Genomic DNA, 18,100 nt, shown 5'->3' with positions numbered 1-18,100 from the left:
CACTACAGCACTTGAGTGAAGATGCTGCTGTGCTGATGAGAGAGGTTTTACCCTTGGTATAGTTAATTCACCTGCCAGAGAGTCAGTAGCTTTGCCAATGGGAGATGCTTGTGTGCCACTGCTTCGGCTATATTTACCTGTGCCTCAGCAGGTACCAGTGATCGCAGCTCCCAGCTGGCTGTGGATCCCTGTTACCAGCCAAAGGGAGTGGCAGAGTGGGACACTACTTCCCACAACTCCCATTGGCCAGGAGCTGGGATTCCCCAAAGTCAATATAGTGGTGGGGATCCACCAGAGGCTAACTATGGTGAACAGCATCCAGCCTAGGGGCCTGTATGAGACGTTAACTTTACTGTCTTCTCATTCGAGTTAAGATGCTAATCCTGCAATAAACTCAGGACTAAGGGGCTGTGTCTACATTGGCACCCTTTTCCGGAAAAGGGATGCTAATGAGACCAGTCGGAATTGCAAATGCCCCAGGGATTTAAATTTTCCCTGCGGCATTTGCATGAACATGGCTGCCGCTTTTTTCCGGCTCGGGGCTTTGCAGGAAAAAAGCGCCAGTCTAGACAGGGATCTTGCAGAAAATAAACCCTTCTCTGGAAGATCCCTTATTCCTACTTAAAATCAGGAATAAGGGATCTTCTGGAAAAGGGTTTATTTTCCGCAAGATCCCTGTCTAGACTGGTGCTTTTTTCCGGCAAAGCCCCGAGCCGGAAAAAAGCGGCAGCCATGTTCATGCAAATGCTGTGGGGAAAATTTAAATCCCCGGGGCATTTGCAATTCCAACTGGTCTCATTAGCATCCCTTTTCCGGAAAAGGGTGCCAATGTAGACACAGCAAGGGAGTAACTAATCAAATACCCAACAGCTCCCCACCATGCTTTGAGCTAATAGCTTTATTTCCACACACCACCCCCGATGAGGTTCCTTTTTTTGCTGACGCAATGAGGCCACACACTTCGTTTGTTTGGGTGGAGTCTGTTTGTTTTTGCTGCATGCACCAGATGCAAACTTGGCTGGCTCAGCTGAGGCGCACTCCAGCAACCGGGCTTTGATTTGATTTGCCGGGCTTCTCAAAGAGCGTTGCAGAAAACCTTGCCACCCGCAGAACTTTCCTCAGCCCGCTGCTGGACAAAGACCCGCTGATTAATTGGCCCTTCCCTGCACCTGCAACGTAACAGCATTGTTTGCGGTCCGGCTGATGTCACAAATAGGTGCCTTTGCAAGCGAGAGGCGTTGCAAAACCATTCAGATCCTGTTTTCACCGGGAAGTACTAAATAACAAAACCCCAGCCCCGTGCGGACCACGCGTGACAGGCACCGCTGTGACACTGGCCTTCCAAGGGTGCTGCAAGGCTTCAGCTGCGGGCAGGAGAGGGGGGGGGGGTGAGAAGGTGTCACTGCTGCTTTTGGACTAACTCCCGCTGGGGCTGCCCTTCCCCATTCAGGGCTAATCCCGCTATCGCCAGCAAGGGGTTGGCGGGCTGGGCTCTCTTATCGCGGCTGTGCAGAGCCCGGCCCATGGCGGCGATAGCAGCTAGGCTCGGGCAAGCTGGCCCGCCCCGCCCGCAGCGCGGCACCTTTGCAAAGCACCCCCTTGCCCAGGCCTGCTCGGGAGCTTGCCACGTGCAAAGCAGCCGCACAAAAGGGACGCGAGACACAGCAGGCGGCTGCTCCGGGCTGTCAAGCAGCCGCGGGGCCCGGCATGTCTAGAGGGGAGGAGGAGGGGGAATGGGGGCGGGGAAGCTGCTTTCGCCCGCTGATTCGGCAGCCTGGCGCGGGGGGGCGGGCTGAGGCCGGCCGGCGGGCGGGGCGGGCAGGCTGCGAGGCGGCGGCGGGCAGTGGGCGTGGGGAGGCGCTTTTCCTCCGCCCGGCACCTCTGCGGGGCCCCTTTCCCCGCGGCCAGCTGCTGCTGCAGGCGGAGGCCGGTCCGAGCCCGGCCCCATGGAGCCCGCGGGCCGGAGGAGCCGGCCTGAGGAGGGGGATTTCCCCGAGGAGGAGGAGGAGGTGGATCCCAGGATCCAGGTGAGCGAGCCCCGGGGATGCTGCTGCTGCGCGCGGGGAGCCCGCACGCGCGGGGCGGACAATGCCTGCGCCCGGGGCCGCGGGCCTCCTCGGCGGGGTGGGGCTGTCTCCGCGCGGCGCTGCGGTCGCTGCCTCGCCATCCCTGCACGGGTCTCCCGGGGTGCCCCTTCTGCTATCTCGCCCCTCCCCAGCGGGGCGGGCAGCCGCTGTGCCTCTGCCTGCTGAGCTCATTAGGTTTCTTCTGGGGTAGTTCTGCGGAAGGGTGGAGGCTGGAGCACCCGGTGCCTGGCTGCTCCCCTCGGGAAAGGGGGTTTAAAAGAGCCCCTTTCCCCTCCCCCCGCTTTGGGTCAGTCCGGTGCATGCGCTAGAGCCGAGCCAGCTGCCGCCTCCGATTTAACCCCCCCCCCCCCCACCCGGATTTGGCAGCATCAGAGCTGGAAGGGGGGAGAGGGGGCTTTTCTGAACCTTCCATGACTTAAAGCAACCTACCTGCTTTGCAAACCCAAGGGGGAACCTCCTGTGATATTCTGCACATTGCACAGGCTGCAAGAATACCCGAGGAGAGGTTTCTGTTCTGTGTGTGAGGGGGGGGCGGGGGAGGAGGTCTGCCTGCCTGCAGGCAAGGCAATGCAACTGTGATTTTCACCAATACCACTCATACACGGTATTTCTCAAAACGCTATACGATAGGTACAAGGCCAGAGCTGAATCATTTGTGGCTGTTGCTTTTAAGTAAAGTTGGAGGTGGGGGTGGGGAACAAAACACGGTTGAAGCTGATACCTGAAATAAGGTGGTGGTGGTGGAGGGTGGGTCGTGGTCTCAGGTTGGTGCCTGCAAAGGAGCAAGGGCATTTGTGAAGTTCAACTAGCATAATTTTAAGATGTGAATACTGGTTGTTTACGATTATTATATTTTTCCATTAAAATGTTTGGTACCATGACTCTCTTCCTTTCATTTAAATTAAAATTCTGACCATTTTGCATTTTTTGGGGGGGAATTTAAAAAAAAAATCAAACCTTTCTTTAAACCTAGGAGGGGATTACATTATTAATAGTTTAACAAAGGTATGATTTTAATTGGAAGGGGAAACACAGGCTTGAAATTTAAAACCTTGCTTTCCTTTTGCATGTGCTTTTAATATGCTCCTGAATCTCTCTCTTTATAACCAGAGTTCTCTATTTTCTTCCCTTCACAGTTCAAATTCATGCCCTGACCAACTTCTTGACGGAAGGGTCAGTGTGGCCCTATCCTGGAAAGATAGGCAAAAAGGCTTAATTTTATGCACCAAGTATTCCCTTAGTGGGTTTTCTGGCTGTGTGTAAAGTTAAGCACATGTAGGAGTCTTTGCAGGGTTGAACCTAGACTTGTAATTACTCTTATCTTGTATCTTGCTCTTTGCTGGAGCTGTAGAAATTTGTGGCAAAATTTTCAAATGTGGGTGCCTAAAGATAATCCTGATTCTGTGAACACTTAATGTTTAAGTGGCCTAATTTTTCAGCAACTGAGGCGTGCTAGCTCCCATTTACTAACATTTTGGATTACTTTTTATTTGGAATATGGCTCCATTTGTCTAATCAACACTGGGAATCTGACTGCATGCTGTTAATGAAATTGTTTGTTTTCTTACATCTGACTAAATGTCTGTTGCTTTAATTTTTGTGGGACAAAACCTTCTTACCTTGATAACAAAAAAGTAATTTAAATGTCTATTTAAAAACCATTATTGGAAAAATGTAAAAGTCTTTGAAGTCGTAGAAGTTTAAAATCAAATCTGACTTGTGTGGATAACACAGCTATATTATTAGAGCTAACATATATTTTAATTGTGACCAGATTAACTAATGTAATCTGTTGGACTCAATAGTTGATGAATTCCTGGTGGTGGTCCTTTAGTATGATTCAACACTAAGGGCTCAATTCTGATACGTTCTCCTTATGCAAGACAATTACTGTCTTGGCATGTGACTGTTTTTGTTATAGTGTTAATGCAATATATTCTAATCCTTGTTTTTGTGCCTTTAGCTATGTTTATAGCTCTTTTCCCTACCACCATGAAGACAAATGGCTTTGTCTTAAACTGTCACACTGGGAACTAGCTGACATTAGCCACATTCCTTTATGATACAGATTGTATGGAATATTTATTAATAAGAGTAACCCAAAGCAAGAAGCATATTTCATTAAAACTAGAATTTAAGTGACATTTCTCAGTGTTCTGCTACTTAAGAAAGAGACTTGTAAAGCCAAGAAGGGACCATCATCGCTTAGTCTGACCTCTGGCAGGCTGTGGGCACAGAATCTCACCCGCCCACTCATGTAATAGACCCATAACCTTTGGCTGAGTTCTTCCATATGTTGCATATCTCTGTTTTTCATTTAACATTCCAGCCCAGTGCCCTTATGTGCTTTCTTTGAGGGATGCCAGCAAGCACTTAATAGTACAGTACTTCTCTTTTCTCTGTCATGTTGATGTCTAATTTCTCAGAGCATACCTGTGTTTTTGCTCTTTTCTAGGGGGAACTGGAAAAGTTAAATCAATCCACAGATGACATCAATCGAAGAGAAACTGAACTTGAGGTAAAGAGCAGCACCTCTTAACTTCCTTTTGTGTAAAAACAGGTTTCTGTGAGAAATCTCTTCATTTTACTTGGTGCAGGCTTATCTGGTTCTTGGTGGCAATTTTACATCTAGTATCTAATGAATGACTCTGGAACAGTAGATATCTGGGTTAGGGATATAAATAGTATGGTCGATTAATTGATTTACCAATAAGCAAAAACGTATAGGTAAATGCTATAGATTATATGCATTTTCCTCACCCCCACCCCCCAGTAAACTTTTTAGCAGGCTGGCCAGCAGCCTGGCTCAGTCCTGGCTTGTGATGAGTCCGGGACCTGCCCCTGCTGCAGCTCTGCATTTGAAGTGTAATAGGAGCCAGGCGGGTAGGCAGCCCAGCTCAGTTCCAGCACACGCTGGGTCTGGGAGCTCAGATGCGACCCCCTGCCCAATAAAAGGGGCTGCTGCCACCTGGTGTTGCTGTCTCTTTATCACATGCAACAGCCCAGGGCAACAGGCAGCTGGTAAACGCGGAGAGCTGGCTTTTAACTGTCTCCCCTTGTGGACCAGCTCCTGCTTGGCATCCCATGCTGCTGCCTCTGACAGAGGCAGCAGCGTGAGGTGACAGAGGTCTCCTTGGAAGTGAGGTCAGAGTGGACTGGCCCTGCCTCTGCCCCTGGGAACTATAGACTAGTTGACTAATGGATAAGAATTCATGAGATTACTGACTATTCAGTTAATCGATATTTAACATCCCTAATCTGAGTCAATTGTAAAGGGGTACTGTGAAGTTAAAAACACATTTAAAAATATAATTTTAGTTTTAGATTATTGTAACTGAACACAGTTTAAAAATTTCACTGTTTTTCTATATTTTACTTTTTGTTTTTCAATAGTCTTAGTGAAAAATACATTAACAAGGTCTTCATAATGGAAGTCACTTATGTCCTCACTTTCTGGCTGTCATGAAGGAGAAAGTTTCTGTGTTTGTTGCATAGATTGCAAAGAGAGGTTTAAATTAAAATAAAATGTCAATTAGTTTTTAAACCCTAATTCTAGGTTCTGTACATCTTTTTAAAAACTAAATATTTGTACCTAAATTACCTGCCAGTGTGCCTGACATGTTTAGCATCTCAGCCTTAATACTAATCAAAACATCTGCTTTGATTTGTGTTTTCACACAATCCTACACACTTTGTTTTGTTAGGCACAGATGAACATGAAAGCCTGCAACAGCATAAGATGGCTGTGCAGATGGAAGAAAATCAACATAAAATAAGTGGAATGCAAAAGGATCACTTAATTATATTATACTATGTAAATTTATTTAATTTTGCATGTTATGTTTACTTTAATTTTGTAAATTATTATTCCATTTTTAAAATACAGTTGTAATGGCCTCAGAATGTCTATTTTAGCCCTCAGTTGTGGGTTGAGATGAATACATATTTTGGGGTATATCTTTTACTTTCCATTGACTTTTTAATTTGATAGGTGCCCGTAGTACTGTATGAATACCTCTAGTTGTACGCTGTTGTTCAGCTTTTTAAAATACAAGGTTACAGTGAATGGTAACTTCAGTCTTGGATATACTTACAAAGCACTACAGTAAACAAGCAATCCTTTCACATCAAATATATTTTTCCTCTCCCTGTGCAACCAATTTTTCAGGCTTTCATTTTCTGTCTTCTGTGGCTAATCTGTAAATCATGAAGAATTTATGGTGAATATAATTATCAGGGGTGCAGGCAGGTATTTATGCAGAATTATTAATTCTGCAGCTGAAATATACTTTTAAGTAGCTCTGCAGCTTGATTTCATGTTTCACAAGTAAGCTTTTAATCCAGTATATAATTAGTCAGTTTGTCTCAATAGCCACCAATGTAATGGTCTTGAGTATTCCTGGCTATTAGCAAAATTTTGCTATCTTCTTATTTCATGCTAAAGTACTGAAATTGAATGACCTCACTATGTATGGTGGTTTGAATTTCATTAGACCCGTGGTACCATGCACTGAGTATATTATGCAGCAGGTGGAATAGTAGTATTTAACCACAGCCCATAAACACTTGTGTGATGGTCCCTCTGACTTTAATGGGACTGTTCACCTGGTTTTCATTCATGTGTTTTAAGTATATTTGCAACCTAGAAACTTGTTGCTACTGGACTTTGTTGGGTTGAACTATATTTGTAGCAGACTTGCTAAATTCTAATGCTTAAATTGTTATCTGGTTTATTGGCATTATTGGAAGAGAAATTTTGATTAACACAATTTCTGCCCCTTTCCCTTATTTATTATAAGAAATATTAAATTGCAGACATCATAGAAAACAATTGTCATAGGCTTCCTACCTTTGCATGGAGTCGACACTTGCTTCAGGGTTATGCCTGTAGTGCTTATTGCAAGCCGTATTGATGGAATTGTTACTGACATCCTGTTTCTGTGAAAGTTTCTTCTTCAACTGCAACCATATTACGTTGAGGCCAGTTTATGTAATCAAATAATCTTTGATCCCAGACTTTTCATTTTTTTTATCTGTTTAAACTTATAAGCAAATACTCACTGACATCTTATGTGCAAAATGATTAAAGGGTCAATTTCAGAGAGATAAATATACTTTTTGCTTGGAACATCTCAGAAAATCTTAATATCCACACTACATTACGGGGGGGAGCGGAAACTGTAGAGCAGCCTTGTTCATACTGAACTCGGAGGAAGAGAGATGATTCCAGTCTGAAATTTTCAAGTGTCCTTGTACCTCATATCCTATCGGAGCCTTCAGGAGAGGGTGAAACCCTGAGAACATTATGTTCAACTGAATTGTATTTGGAACTTTGTTACCTTTTCAATGGGTGTTTTCTCTCTCTGATATGTATTGCTGCCTCTTCATAGACTGGCACAGCATTTTCTGCTGCTGTTTGTAGAAATGACCTGGTTAAATATTTAGATGACGAGAGAAAGATGACAATGTTTCTGCTTAGACAATTGAATTATCTTTATACTTGTCCTTTCATTTTTCAGATTTAGCTTGTTCTCCTTATTAGCTGGAGTCTTGCATATTTTCTCTGGTATTTAATCCTAGCAACTTTTCACAGCCAGAAAAAGGGGCATATTTAAATATGCCTTGCAGTTTCCAAAGGGGCAAAGAGTTTTTCCACAGATACTGCTGGACTTGGAAATACTCACCCTTTCATGAACTATTTCGGTGGGGGTGGAGACCCAAAGAAACTCACTCCTGACACTGACCCGCCTTTATTACCTTGAATGGTGATTTATGAATATTGCTCTCTAATCACTGAAACATCCCTATGATCCTGATGCTCTTACTGATAAGATCTGCATGATTCTGTATCTTATAAAATCAGATATTGTGGAGAATAATTGGTTTTTATTTTAAAATATATAACAGTGTATGACTTCAAATATGCAAACAAAATTGAGCCTGAAGCATCCAAGATAAACCTCCTGAAAGATTCCATAGCTCAAGTATTCACTCATTGGATGCCAACATGACATTCTTTGACATCATTTTATTTATGTATTTACTTTCATATCCATTTTATTGTGTGTATTTAAATCTAATCCTGTAAGTGGCTCTATGTATGTGGACCCATATTAATGCAGAGCTTCAGTGACATTGCTGGGACACCACAAGTTTAAGGGATTGCCTTCAGAGGCTTCGAGATGAGTACCGAAGTGAATGTGAAGGGAGAGAGTATCCTTATTTGAGTCCAGGGGTGTTAGATACCAGATAATTGACTAATTGTGTAACCACATGAAATCTTTGTGGTGACATGACTGTTCGATAGTCCCTGGGGGTGAAGCCGGCAGCCAATGTACTCCTGGCCCCATTCCCAGGGAGCCCCTTTCCATCCTATACTGTTGCCTCTGAGTCAGAAGCAGCAGCGCAGCGTGTCAAGGGGAGCTGTTCATGAGGGGAGCCAGTTTAAAAAACAGCAGGTAGATGCCTGCTACCCTGCGCTGCTGCTTCTGACACAGAGGCAGTGGCATGGGGTGGCAGTAGCCCCTGTTTGTGGGGGAGTCCGAGCTCCCCAGGGACAGAGGCTGCTCCTTGGGGTACGGAGCAGCCTCGGTCCACAGGCAGCTGGGATGCCCCACGGACAGGGGCGGCTGCTGTGAAGCAGCCTCTGCCTGTGGCAGGTGCAAGTTCACTGCAGACCGAGGCTGCTCCGTGGTAGCCCCTCTCTCCCCCTGTTCCTGCAGCTGCCTCTGATAGAGACAGCAGCGTGGGGGGAGGTAGCCAGCATTGCAGAGCTGGCGCTAGGGGTGAATCAGCTTTTGAGCCAGTTCCCTCCAACACTGGCAACTGCTTGCGCTCTCCCCTCCCTCTCCATGGCTGCCTTTGATATGGAGGCAGCAAGTAGGGGAGAAATGTGTGTAGTCGAGAAGATTAATGCGGAAAGCCTTGGCTAATCATATAGTTAACTACATATTGATATCCTTATTTGAGGCGTATAATTTTGGACTGTAGGCTAGTTATTGTTCTAGTCCTTGCTAATGGATTACATAAAGCAAAAGTGAGTCTTGTAACAATTTTCAGTGTTAAGTATCAAAGGGGTAGCTGTGTTAGTCTGAATCTGCAAAAACATAAGTCCTGTGGCACCTTATAGACAGATTTATTGGAGTTTAAGCTTTTGTGGGCAAAGATGCAAGGACTACAGAGAAATGTGGCGTTGTGTTGGGTGGCTTGATTTATTGATATGCAGGAAGGATGGCTTTGTGAGTGACTGAGTAGTTTGGGTGTAACTGGCTCTGTCACACAGACCTTGAACAAGTCACTAAAGGTCTGATTATCCCCCTTGCTCTACACTCCAAGTGGCGAACCCATCCAGTTCTCCTGGACTCATGGTTATGGATGCTGACTACTTCTGAAAATCAAGCCTTAAGCTCTGAGGCTCTGGTTCTCATCTATAAAATGGCAGATATACCACTCCTCTACCTCACAGGAGTGATATGAGGCTAAATTCACTGATGTTTGAAAGGAGGGACTGACCCACAAGTACTCAGTTGTTTGATGTCAAGGCAGCACTGTGTGTTCATTCCAGAGAGCTGGTCAGAGGAACAGCCTATTTACTATTTTAGCAGCTGAGCCCCACTTCAGTTCCTATCCAGTAAAGTAATTACATAAAGTGCTTTTTTTTTTTTTTTGTGGTCTTAAAAAAAAAAAAAGGTGCCGCTACTCCAGGGGAAAAGTTGTTGAGCTCTGACTGGAGGTGCCGGTACTGCGTACTGGGCAGTACCATCAAAAAAAAAAAAAAAGCAGTGATTACATACATAACAAACAAAGCAAGTGCATGATCGCATTGAGAAGTGTGTGGCGTAAATGCTATGAAGTCATTTTTGGTGGCTTCATTAGTTCTGTGAGATGGTGAATAAACAAACCATTTGCCCTTTCGAACATCCCCATTTAAATCCCCGGGGAAACGCATTTGATGTCTACTGATAAAGTGCATTCAAGATATTTTTATTCTTATAAAGGGCATCAAGCTGCTGAAAGTTACATGCTGAATAAATTAATGTATCACCTCTCAGTGAATCTGTTTTTAGGTTTGTATTTAAAATCTATACCTCTGCTCACACACCATGGCATGTTGAATGTTACTGCTGCAGCAAAGGATTATGGGGATCCTCAAAGGGATTTAACACTTGTCTTCTCTAATGTTTTTGTATATGTTTGAAACCTCCATGAAGAGGTAGGAGAGCCTGCTCTAAAGATCTGAAAGTGGAGACAGATATATAAATCAGACAAAGACCAGTTAGTGATGCCTTATTACTTTGGGGAGGGTAGGCTTTCTTCCTGGGTCTTCCTTTAGTCCTGTCCTCAAAATCATAAACCATTTTAATGAATGTGTCCTCAAAATCATAAACCATTTTAATGAATGTGTAATAACTAGTATGTAACCTTACTATATAGAAGGATTTGTCTGCACTCTGAAAATACGATGCATATATAAGACTCAGCTGACCCACAAGCAATACTACACCAGCACTGTAATATAAATATAACAAACCACCACTGGATCCCAACAATTCAAATTGTGTGGTGTTTGTAGCACTGTTTCTTGCATTGCTGTAGCTACAAGCTTGCCAGCTTCTCTTAAATTCTTTGGAGAGGATTAATGCTCTGTGAAAAAGAGGGATTAATAGTGCTGCATTCAGCCATGAATGCTACAAGAACACCCTGTGAAGGCTCTTCTACCCAAGTTTGCCCATGTCCTCTAATCCTGACCTACAAGACCTCTTGCTATTTTTAGTCCCGAGTTTCTCTTGGAGAGTCTGCCAGTCATCCTGAATTATAGGTCGCCTTTGTGCTGGTCACAGTTGGAGAACTAGGATGCAGATAATCAAAACCTCTTTTATTTGTGCCCTCTGTCAGCATTTGAACTCCTCTCTAAAGATGAAAGGCTAATGCACTCAACTCTCTGCCTGGAAGGAAAGAATCTTTTGCCAGCTGTTTGTAAAAGTTTCTCCACATTTTGTAAAATTGTTTTGGGGTGAAGGCTTGGATTATTTAGGCGGGAGCTTGCTTTACAAGATGTTAGGGTAGGATTACCCACCCTTTCCCAATGTTTTAAAAAATTGCTTCTCACTTGTGGCTGTTGATTAATGTGAAGAGCGAGTGTGTGCCTGCTATAAGAGCTCACATCAGACACAGCATCACTGTTCTGCAGCATTATCACAAGAACCTAGAAAATGTTGCGGTTGACGAGCTCAGTGCTGGTGACTTGTCTTCTATACCTGTGTGTTGTTTCTTTGGTGAGCACGAGGCATTAGGGAAGATGACAGCTGCAGAATAAGATTTGTGAGTCCATGTATTCAGAAGTATGGAGTGGATGGAAATGGGGAGGAGTGTGCCTGTGTATGATAGTCTAAAACAGTGGTTCCCAAACTTTTTGAGCATATGGAGAAAAGAAAAGTAAGGATTGGGCCCACTGCCGGGGCATCCATAGGTTGGGAACCATTGGTTTAAAACAGTGGTCTCCAACGTTTTTAAGCATGAGATCAATTTTTGAATTTAAGTGCAATCCAAGATCTACCTTGTATATAAATACCCTTGCCCTGCCTCCTTCCTACCCCTTCTCCAAGGCCCCGCCCCTACTCACTCCCTCCTCCCTCTCTTGCCCATCCTCACTCACTTCTATCTGGCTGGGGCAGAGGGTTGGGGCACAGGCTCTGGTCTTGGATGAAGGGATTTGGAGTGTGAGAGGGGCTCTGAGCTGAGCATGGGGCAGGCAGTTGGATGTAGAAGGGGTTCTAGGTGCAGGCTCTGGGAGGGTGTTTGGATGCAGGGGTGCTCAGAACTAGGATAAGGGCTTGGGGTTCATGACTGGGGTAGGAGTTTGGGTGTGGGCTCCATTTGGGCATTGCTGTTGGCTCCTGGGTGGTGGTGCAGTGGGGCTAAGGCAGGCTCACCCATTCCCTGGCCCTGAACCACTCCCTAAAGCAGCCAGCAAACTCCATCCCTGGTCCTGTTGTGCCCCCTATCTGCTCTGTGGAAAAAGGACACAGAATGGGAGAGGGGGCACCCTGACATCAGCACCCCTCTTTCCCCTCCCCTGCCCTGCACAGAAAGCAGGGGACTCCCAAGGGGAGAGGCAGCTCCAAGGCAAAGGGTGGGAGATGCACAGCAGTGTGGGGGAGGGGCAGTTGAAGTGTAGGCACTTGATAGCCTTTTGGCCAAACCAGTCAGGATCACCTGTCAGAGGCTCTAAGATCTACCAGTATGGGGTAAAAGCGCACAGTAGATCTACCAGTAGATCCCGATCTACTGGTTGGTGACGACTGATCTAAAACATGATTGGTATCATGGGTCAGACATCTGGGCCTTCCTACTTCAGCTGGATCAAGCTCTTTGTGATGGTCCATGTGTTTGCAGCAGTAATTGGGATAATCTTAAATGTCATAGCAGCATGAGAACTATAGCAGGGGAAAATGGAATGCTTCCCTCGGCCCTTGGAAACTTACTCTACTGTACAGTAAGCCTAACCCTGGAAGTATCTTGCAGTCATTAATACATTCTTTCCTACTGGATAGTGTGTTTTAAGAGGGTACTAATTTCTGTATTCTGGGTTGTGAAGTGGATACTGTAGCACTGTCTTAAATCCAGATGAAATTTTGATTGAGTAAAGGCCCTACAAAATTCACAGCCCTGAAAAATGCATCATGAACTGTGAAATCTGGCTTTGTGTGCTTTTACCCCATACTTTACAGATTTCATGGGAGAGACCAATGTTTCTCAAATGTGGGGTCCTGACCCAAAAGGGGATGGCAGGGCGGTCACAAGGTTATTTTAGGGGATGGAGGTTGCAGTATGTCATATTCTGCACTGCCTGCCTTCTGTGCTGGTGGTAGCTCTGTCTTCAGAGCTGGGATTCCAGAGAGAAGCCTCCGCTTACTACCTGCCTGACTCAGAAGGCAGTGCTGCCACCAGCAGCAACACAGAAGCAAGGACAGCAGTACCGTAACCCCCACAATCTTGACTCCTCCTGTCCACCACAACTACTTTTTGTGTTAGGACCTCAACAGTTACAACACCATGAAATTTCAGATTTAAATAATCAGCTGAAATAATTAAATTTACTATTTTAAAAATCCTTTTATGAAATTGAGCTAAACGGCCCATTAGTTTGGGTCCTACCAATGAGAGCGTGAACTGAGCCCCTTCTTTTCCTACCACAGGAAAGCTATAGAAAGTAATATTCCACAGAGTTGTGGAATTTAAAGTGTTTTTAAATGCTGCATTTAAAATATACATTGCCTGAAGGGTAGGAACTGAGCTGTTTGCTTGTCTTCCACAATCTTAAGTCCAAACCTCCGATGTTGGCATTGACATCGAAAAGGATTATAAGGATATTTGTTCCTCTAAGAATATGCAAATGAGGCTCGGCGATATTCCACGCTTAGCCTCATTTGCATATTACTCGCGCAAGAAGCCGCGAGTGTAGACATAGCCCAAGTGTGCTCCCCAAAGCTACATTTGTGGAATGTCTCTATTGTGCAAGGAGTAGAGAAGAGGGAGCTAAGGAATTCTTAGCGGGGAATTTGTGTGACAAAAAGATACTGTGTTAAAGTAAACTATAGTTGTCCCTCCCTATTATATATGTACTTGTGCTGCTTTTGCCCGTTTTCATTCCAATTGTCATGTAATGTAGTGGCTTGTAACTTTTCTGGACAACGGTAGCCCTTTTGGGAGTTGGGTTTGTCTTGCATACTCAAAAGTTTCACCTCACTTAACTACTTGCTTACAATATCAGACGTAAACTTAAGTGTCACAGCACACTGCTACTGAAACATTGCTTGCTTTCTCATATTTACCATATAATTACAAAATAAATAATTTGTAATATAAATACTATACTTACAATTCAGTATATAATGTATAGAGCAGTATAAACAAGTTATTGTATGATTGTACTGATTTCACTAATGGTTTTTATATAACCTGTTGTAAAAATAGGCAAATATCTAGCTGAATTGATGTACTCTTGGGCTATGTCTAGACTGCCCCCTCTTGCGCAAAAAATATGCAAATGATGCGAAGCATAGAATATTGCCACGCCTCATTTGCGTAATTGAGGCTCCGTTTTTGCACAAGAGGCTTCTGTGCAAGAGCCATTCTTCCAATTTTTTTCCAGGAAGAACGGCTCTTGCACAAAGGCCTCTTGCGCAAAAACGGAGCCTCATTTGCATTTTTTTATACAAGAGCAGGCAGTCTAGACATAGCCTTGCAGAAGACTTTTGCACACCCCTAACTGAAAGCCATTGCTGTCATGTACTAACCTCTTCTTTGTATTGGATTCTAGCTATTAAGTGGTCCAAGTGATAAGAGCTAGGTTTTGAACCCTTCTTTCTCGCCCCTGAACTCAAAATGCATACACAAGTGAAGCACCTTGACTTCAGTTGAAACTTAAGGAAAAACTTCTTAGTCTCATTTGAACAAAGAGGAGAGAATGAAATGTTAGCCACAGTTACTTAATCTGAGAGATTGTTATCCTATCCTTACTAGGAACACAAAAGGATACTAGGATACCATTTGGCAATCTCTATTGCCAAAGGAAACTGGAGTAAAAAATCTGCTTTGTTTGACTTGTTTACTTTGGCTTTTGAGTAAATGCAGTACAGTTAGTTTTACTGTTTCTCCATTCTGTGTAGTTTGCCCTGTTTTATGCACAGGACACTCACATAGCAACCGGAGAGGAGAAAAATCATGTAACTGATGGAAAAAATGGTTAGTGTGACTCATGAGCAGGGATAGTACCTGCAATTCCAGAGAAAATACTTTGAATACTACTTTTAATTGACCAGATTCAAATTGATAAAACATTTAAATAGTTGTTTTTAAAAACAACTAAAAGACCCAGTATAGACCGGGGTGGGGGGTGGGGAGGGTGGGGAGAATTTAATCTCTGTGGGCACTGTCTGAACAGCCTTGTAGCACTCAGCTCTTATGACTGCTTTGCTGTGTGCCCCTATACTGCAGAATACAGTTTTTTCATTTCCTTTCTCCCAGGAGCATAAGATAGAACAGTGGTTTTGTACTGGTCACCCCTTGCACATAGCAAGCCTGTGACCTCCCTCCCTTAAATATATAAAATAGTGTTTTTAATGTGAAATACCTTTAAATGCTGGAAGAAAAGTGGGATTTGGTGTGAAGGCTGATGGCTCATGATTCCTTCCTCCCCCATGTAATAACCTCATGACAAATGTTCCCTCTATTTTTTTGCTACCTGTGTGGAATAAATTTTTATGTGCACTGAGACGTGCATGGATTAGAGATGTTAAAATGCATTTAAGTAAATGTGTAGCTGCTGCAATTTTCAGCAGTAACATAGTTGCACACAGGGCAGTAGTCAGCTCTCCGGGAACTTGTGCCTCTAACACAGAGGCAGCAGTGCAGTGTGGCAGGCAGCTCCCTGGGAGATGGTGTGCACGAGGAATTGGCTTTTATGGGAGCCTGTGTGTAACTATGAAGATTAACTGATGAGCCCTGGCTTACTAGTTAACTGTGTGTCTGGTTACGCTTTCACATCCCTAGTGTGGGTGTGCACCACCAGTCAGGAGCAGCCTGAGGCCAGCTGCAGCAGTTGGCACCCTAGGCGGGGTGGCGCAATTGGCGCCCTTGCCTGCATGGCCGTCAATGGCCATGACCTCATCAAGGGGCACCCCAGCGCCCCGTGACGTCATCATCGGGCTCCCGGGCCAGTGGCGCCCTAGGCAGCTGTCTAGGTTGCCTAGGCTCATGGGCCCCCACCCTGCAACCAGTAGCAACACATGCTGGTGGTAGGGATGTTAGCTGTCAAGTAATTGAATAATCAAGTAACTGCATGAAATCTTTGCAGTTACTTGACTATTCTGTAGTCCCTGAGGATGGGGATGGCAGCCAGTGCAAGCCAGCCCTGCTCCTGGGGAGCTCCCTACCACTCCATGCTGCTGTTTCTATCAGAGGCAGCAGTGCAGAATGCCTGGCAGCAGCCAGTCTGTGAGGGAAGCCAATTTAAAAACCAGCTCCCTTCACGGACCAGCTGTCTGCTGTCCCATGCTGCTGCCTCCAAGACAGAGGCAGCAGGGGACGGGGGATGCAAGTAGTTGAGATAAACCTAGGTTTATTGGTTAATTGGTTAATCGTATGCTCGACTACTTTTTTACATCCCTAGCTGGTGGCAGTGGGCATTCTTCTAATCAGCTGGGCAGGATTTGAATCTCTCCTGGGGGGCTGCCGAAGTGTTCAACTTACAGGGAACAGTGCAAGTCGTGACCCCCTGACTCAGTGAAAGCAGAACAAGTATCTTGCAATTAAGCCTGTATAACTACAGGATAGTGATGGCAGCTGGTAAATGAGAGCATGGTAATAGGTAGTTTAGGAGGTGCAGGTGAAGAATAGTCCTCCTCGTGCAATACCAGGCCTGTCTGATATAAATATTGCATGGCTCCCTTGGCCATAGTGTGTTTCAGAATCTGTATTGTATTTATCTTCACAACATCCCAGTGAGGTGAGAAACTGCTATGGTTCCCATTGCAAAGACAGGAAATTGAGGCAGCAAGGGACTCTGACTTACCCACAGTCACAAGGGAATTCTGTGGCAGAGCAGAGACTCTAGCTGGGATGTTTCAGGTCCAAAGCTAATGCTCTAAGTCAGTGGACTCCAAAGTTTTTAAGCATGAGATGACTTTTTGAGTTTAAGTGCAATCCAAGATCTGCTTCAAAGATAAATACAGGCAGTCCCCGGGTTACCTACAAGATAGGGACTGTAGGTTTGTTCTTAAGTTGAATTTGTATGTAAGTCGGAACTGGTACATATTGTAGGGGAAACTCTAGCCAAACATTTCTCCAGAGCTCAGTTTTATTCTCCCACACCTCACTTCCCTCAGTCCTTTATTCTCAAGCTGAGGTGTCTGCTGAGAGAAGCCGCTCCGTGTCTCCCTGGTCTGCTGGGGGGGAAGCAGCTAGTGAGGGGTTGCCTCACCCCGTTTGTAAGTAGGGATCCGATGTAAGTCGGATCCATGGAACCCGGGGACTGCCTGTACCCTTGCCCCGCCTCCTTCCCTCCCCTTCTCCAAGGCTCTGCCCCTGCTCACTCCACCCCTCCTCTTACCCATCCTCACTCACTTTCATCAGGCTGGAGCAGAGGGTTGGGGTGCAGTCTCTGGTCTTGGATTAAGAGATCTGGAGTGTGAGAGGAGCTTGGAGTTGGGGCAGGCAGTTGGGATGCAGGGAGGGGGGGGGGGGGTTCCTGACTGGAGCAGGGTTTCAGGATGTGGGCTCTGTCTGGGCACTGCTTACCTCAGGTGGCTCCTGAGTGGTGGTACAGTGAGGCTAAGGCAGGTTCACCCCTGCCCTGGGCCCTGTACCACTCTCAAAAGCAGCCAGAAAACTCCCTCCATCCCAAGCCCTGTTGTGCCCCCCTTTCTGCTCTGTGGAGAGAGGATGCAGAGTAGGAGGGGGCACCTTGACATCCGCATCCCTCCTGTCCCTCCCCTGTCCTGCACAAATGGCAGGAGGCTCCCCCAGCAGGAGGGGCAGCTCCAGGGTACAAAAGGCAGGAGATGAGCAGCAGTGGGGGCGGGGGGAGGGCAGCTGAAATGCCAGCATTTGATAGCCTCTTGGCCGAACCAGGAACACCTGCCAGAGGCTCCAAGATCTACCAGTAGATCCTGATCTACTGGTTGGTGACCACTGCTCTCAGTGCTTAGGCCCATCCCTCCTTTGGAGCGGGTATGTGTGCTTGGAATGCCCATCTGTTCACAGGAGAACTCCAGATGTTGAGCAAACATTCTCAGTGTGTTCAGGATTGCATCAGTATGTCAGCCTGCTCCAAGTTCAATTCAAACGAAGATGGAAAGGCTGATGTTCAGTTGGTCCATCAGCACACTTGGACAGTACTCCTGGATGCCTTTCACTGTGAGTTCTGACCGAAGATGATCGTTTCTGTTGTATGCCCTGGCTTTGGGGAACTGTGCCTGGAACTTGTACGTGTGCATGGGGGCACCTGCCGT

General features: G+C 45.5%; 1 protein-coding gene across 1 annotated transcript in view; it reads left to right on the top strand.

Moving 5' to 3' along the window:
- The first annotated feature begins 1,809 nt into the window (after positions 1–1,809).
- The window catches only part of SH3BP5 (SH3 domain binding protein 5), a 61,174-nt gene continuing 44,883 nt past the window's right edge, over positions 1,810–18,100 (top strand). The window contains exons 1-2 of the mRNA XM_075921941.1: positions 1,810–2,027; positions 4,543–4,605. Coding sequence (XP_075778056.1) covers positions 1,947–2,027; positions 4,543–4,605 — 144 coding nt within the window. The 5' untranslated portion in view covers positions 1,810–1,946. The remainder of the gene's footprint in view (positions 2,028–4,542; positions 4,606–18,100) is intronic.

Source organism: Pelodiscus sinensis, chromosome 2 (genome assembly GCF_049634645.1).
Source record: "Pelodiscus sinensis isolate JC-2024 chromosome 2, ASM4963464v1, whole genome shotgun sequence".
NCBI lineage: Eukaryota > Metazoa > Chordata > Testudines > Trionychidae > Pelodiscus > Pelodiscus sinensis.
The sequence above is the reverse complement of the archived record's forward strand: the minus strand, read 5'-3'. Positions and strand labels throughout refer to the sequence as shown.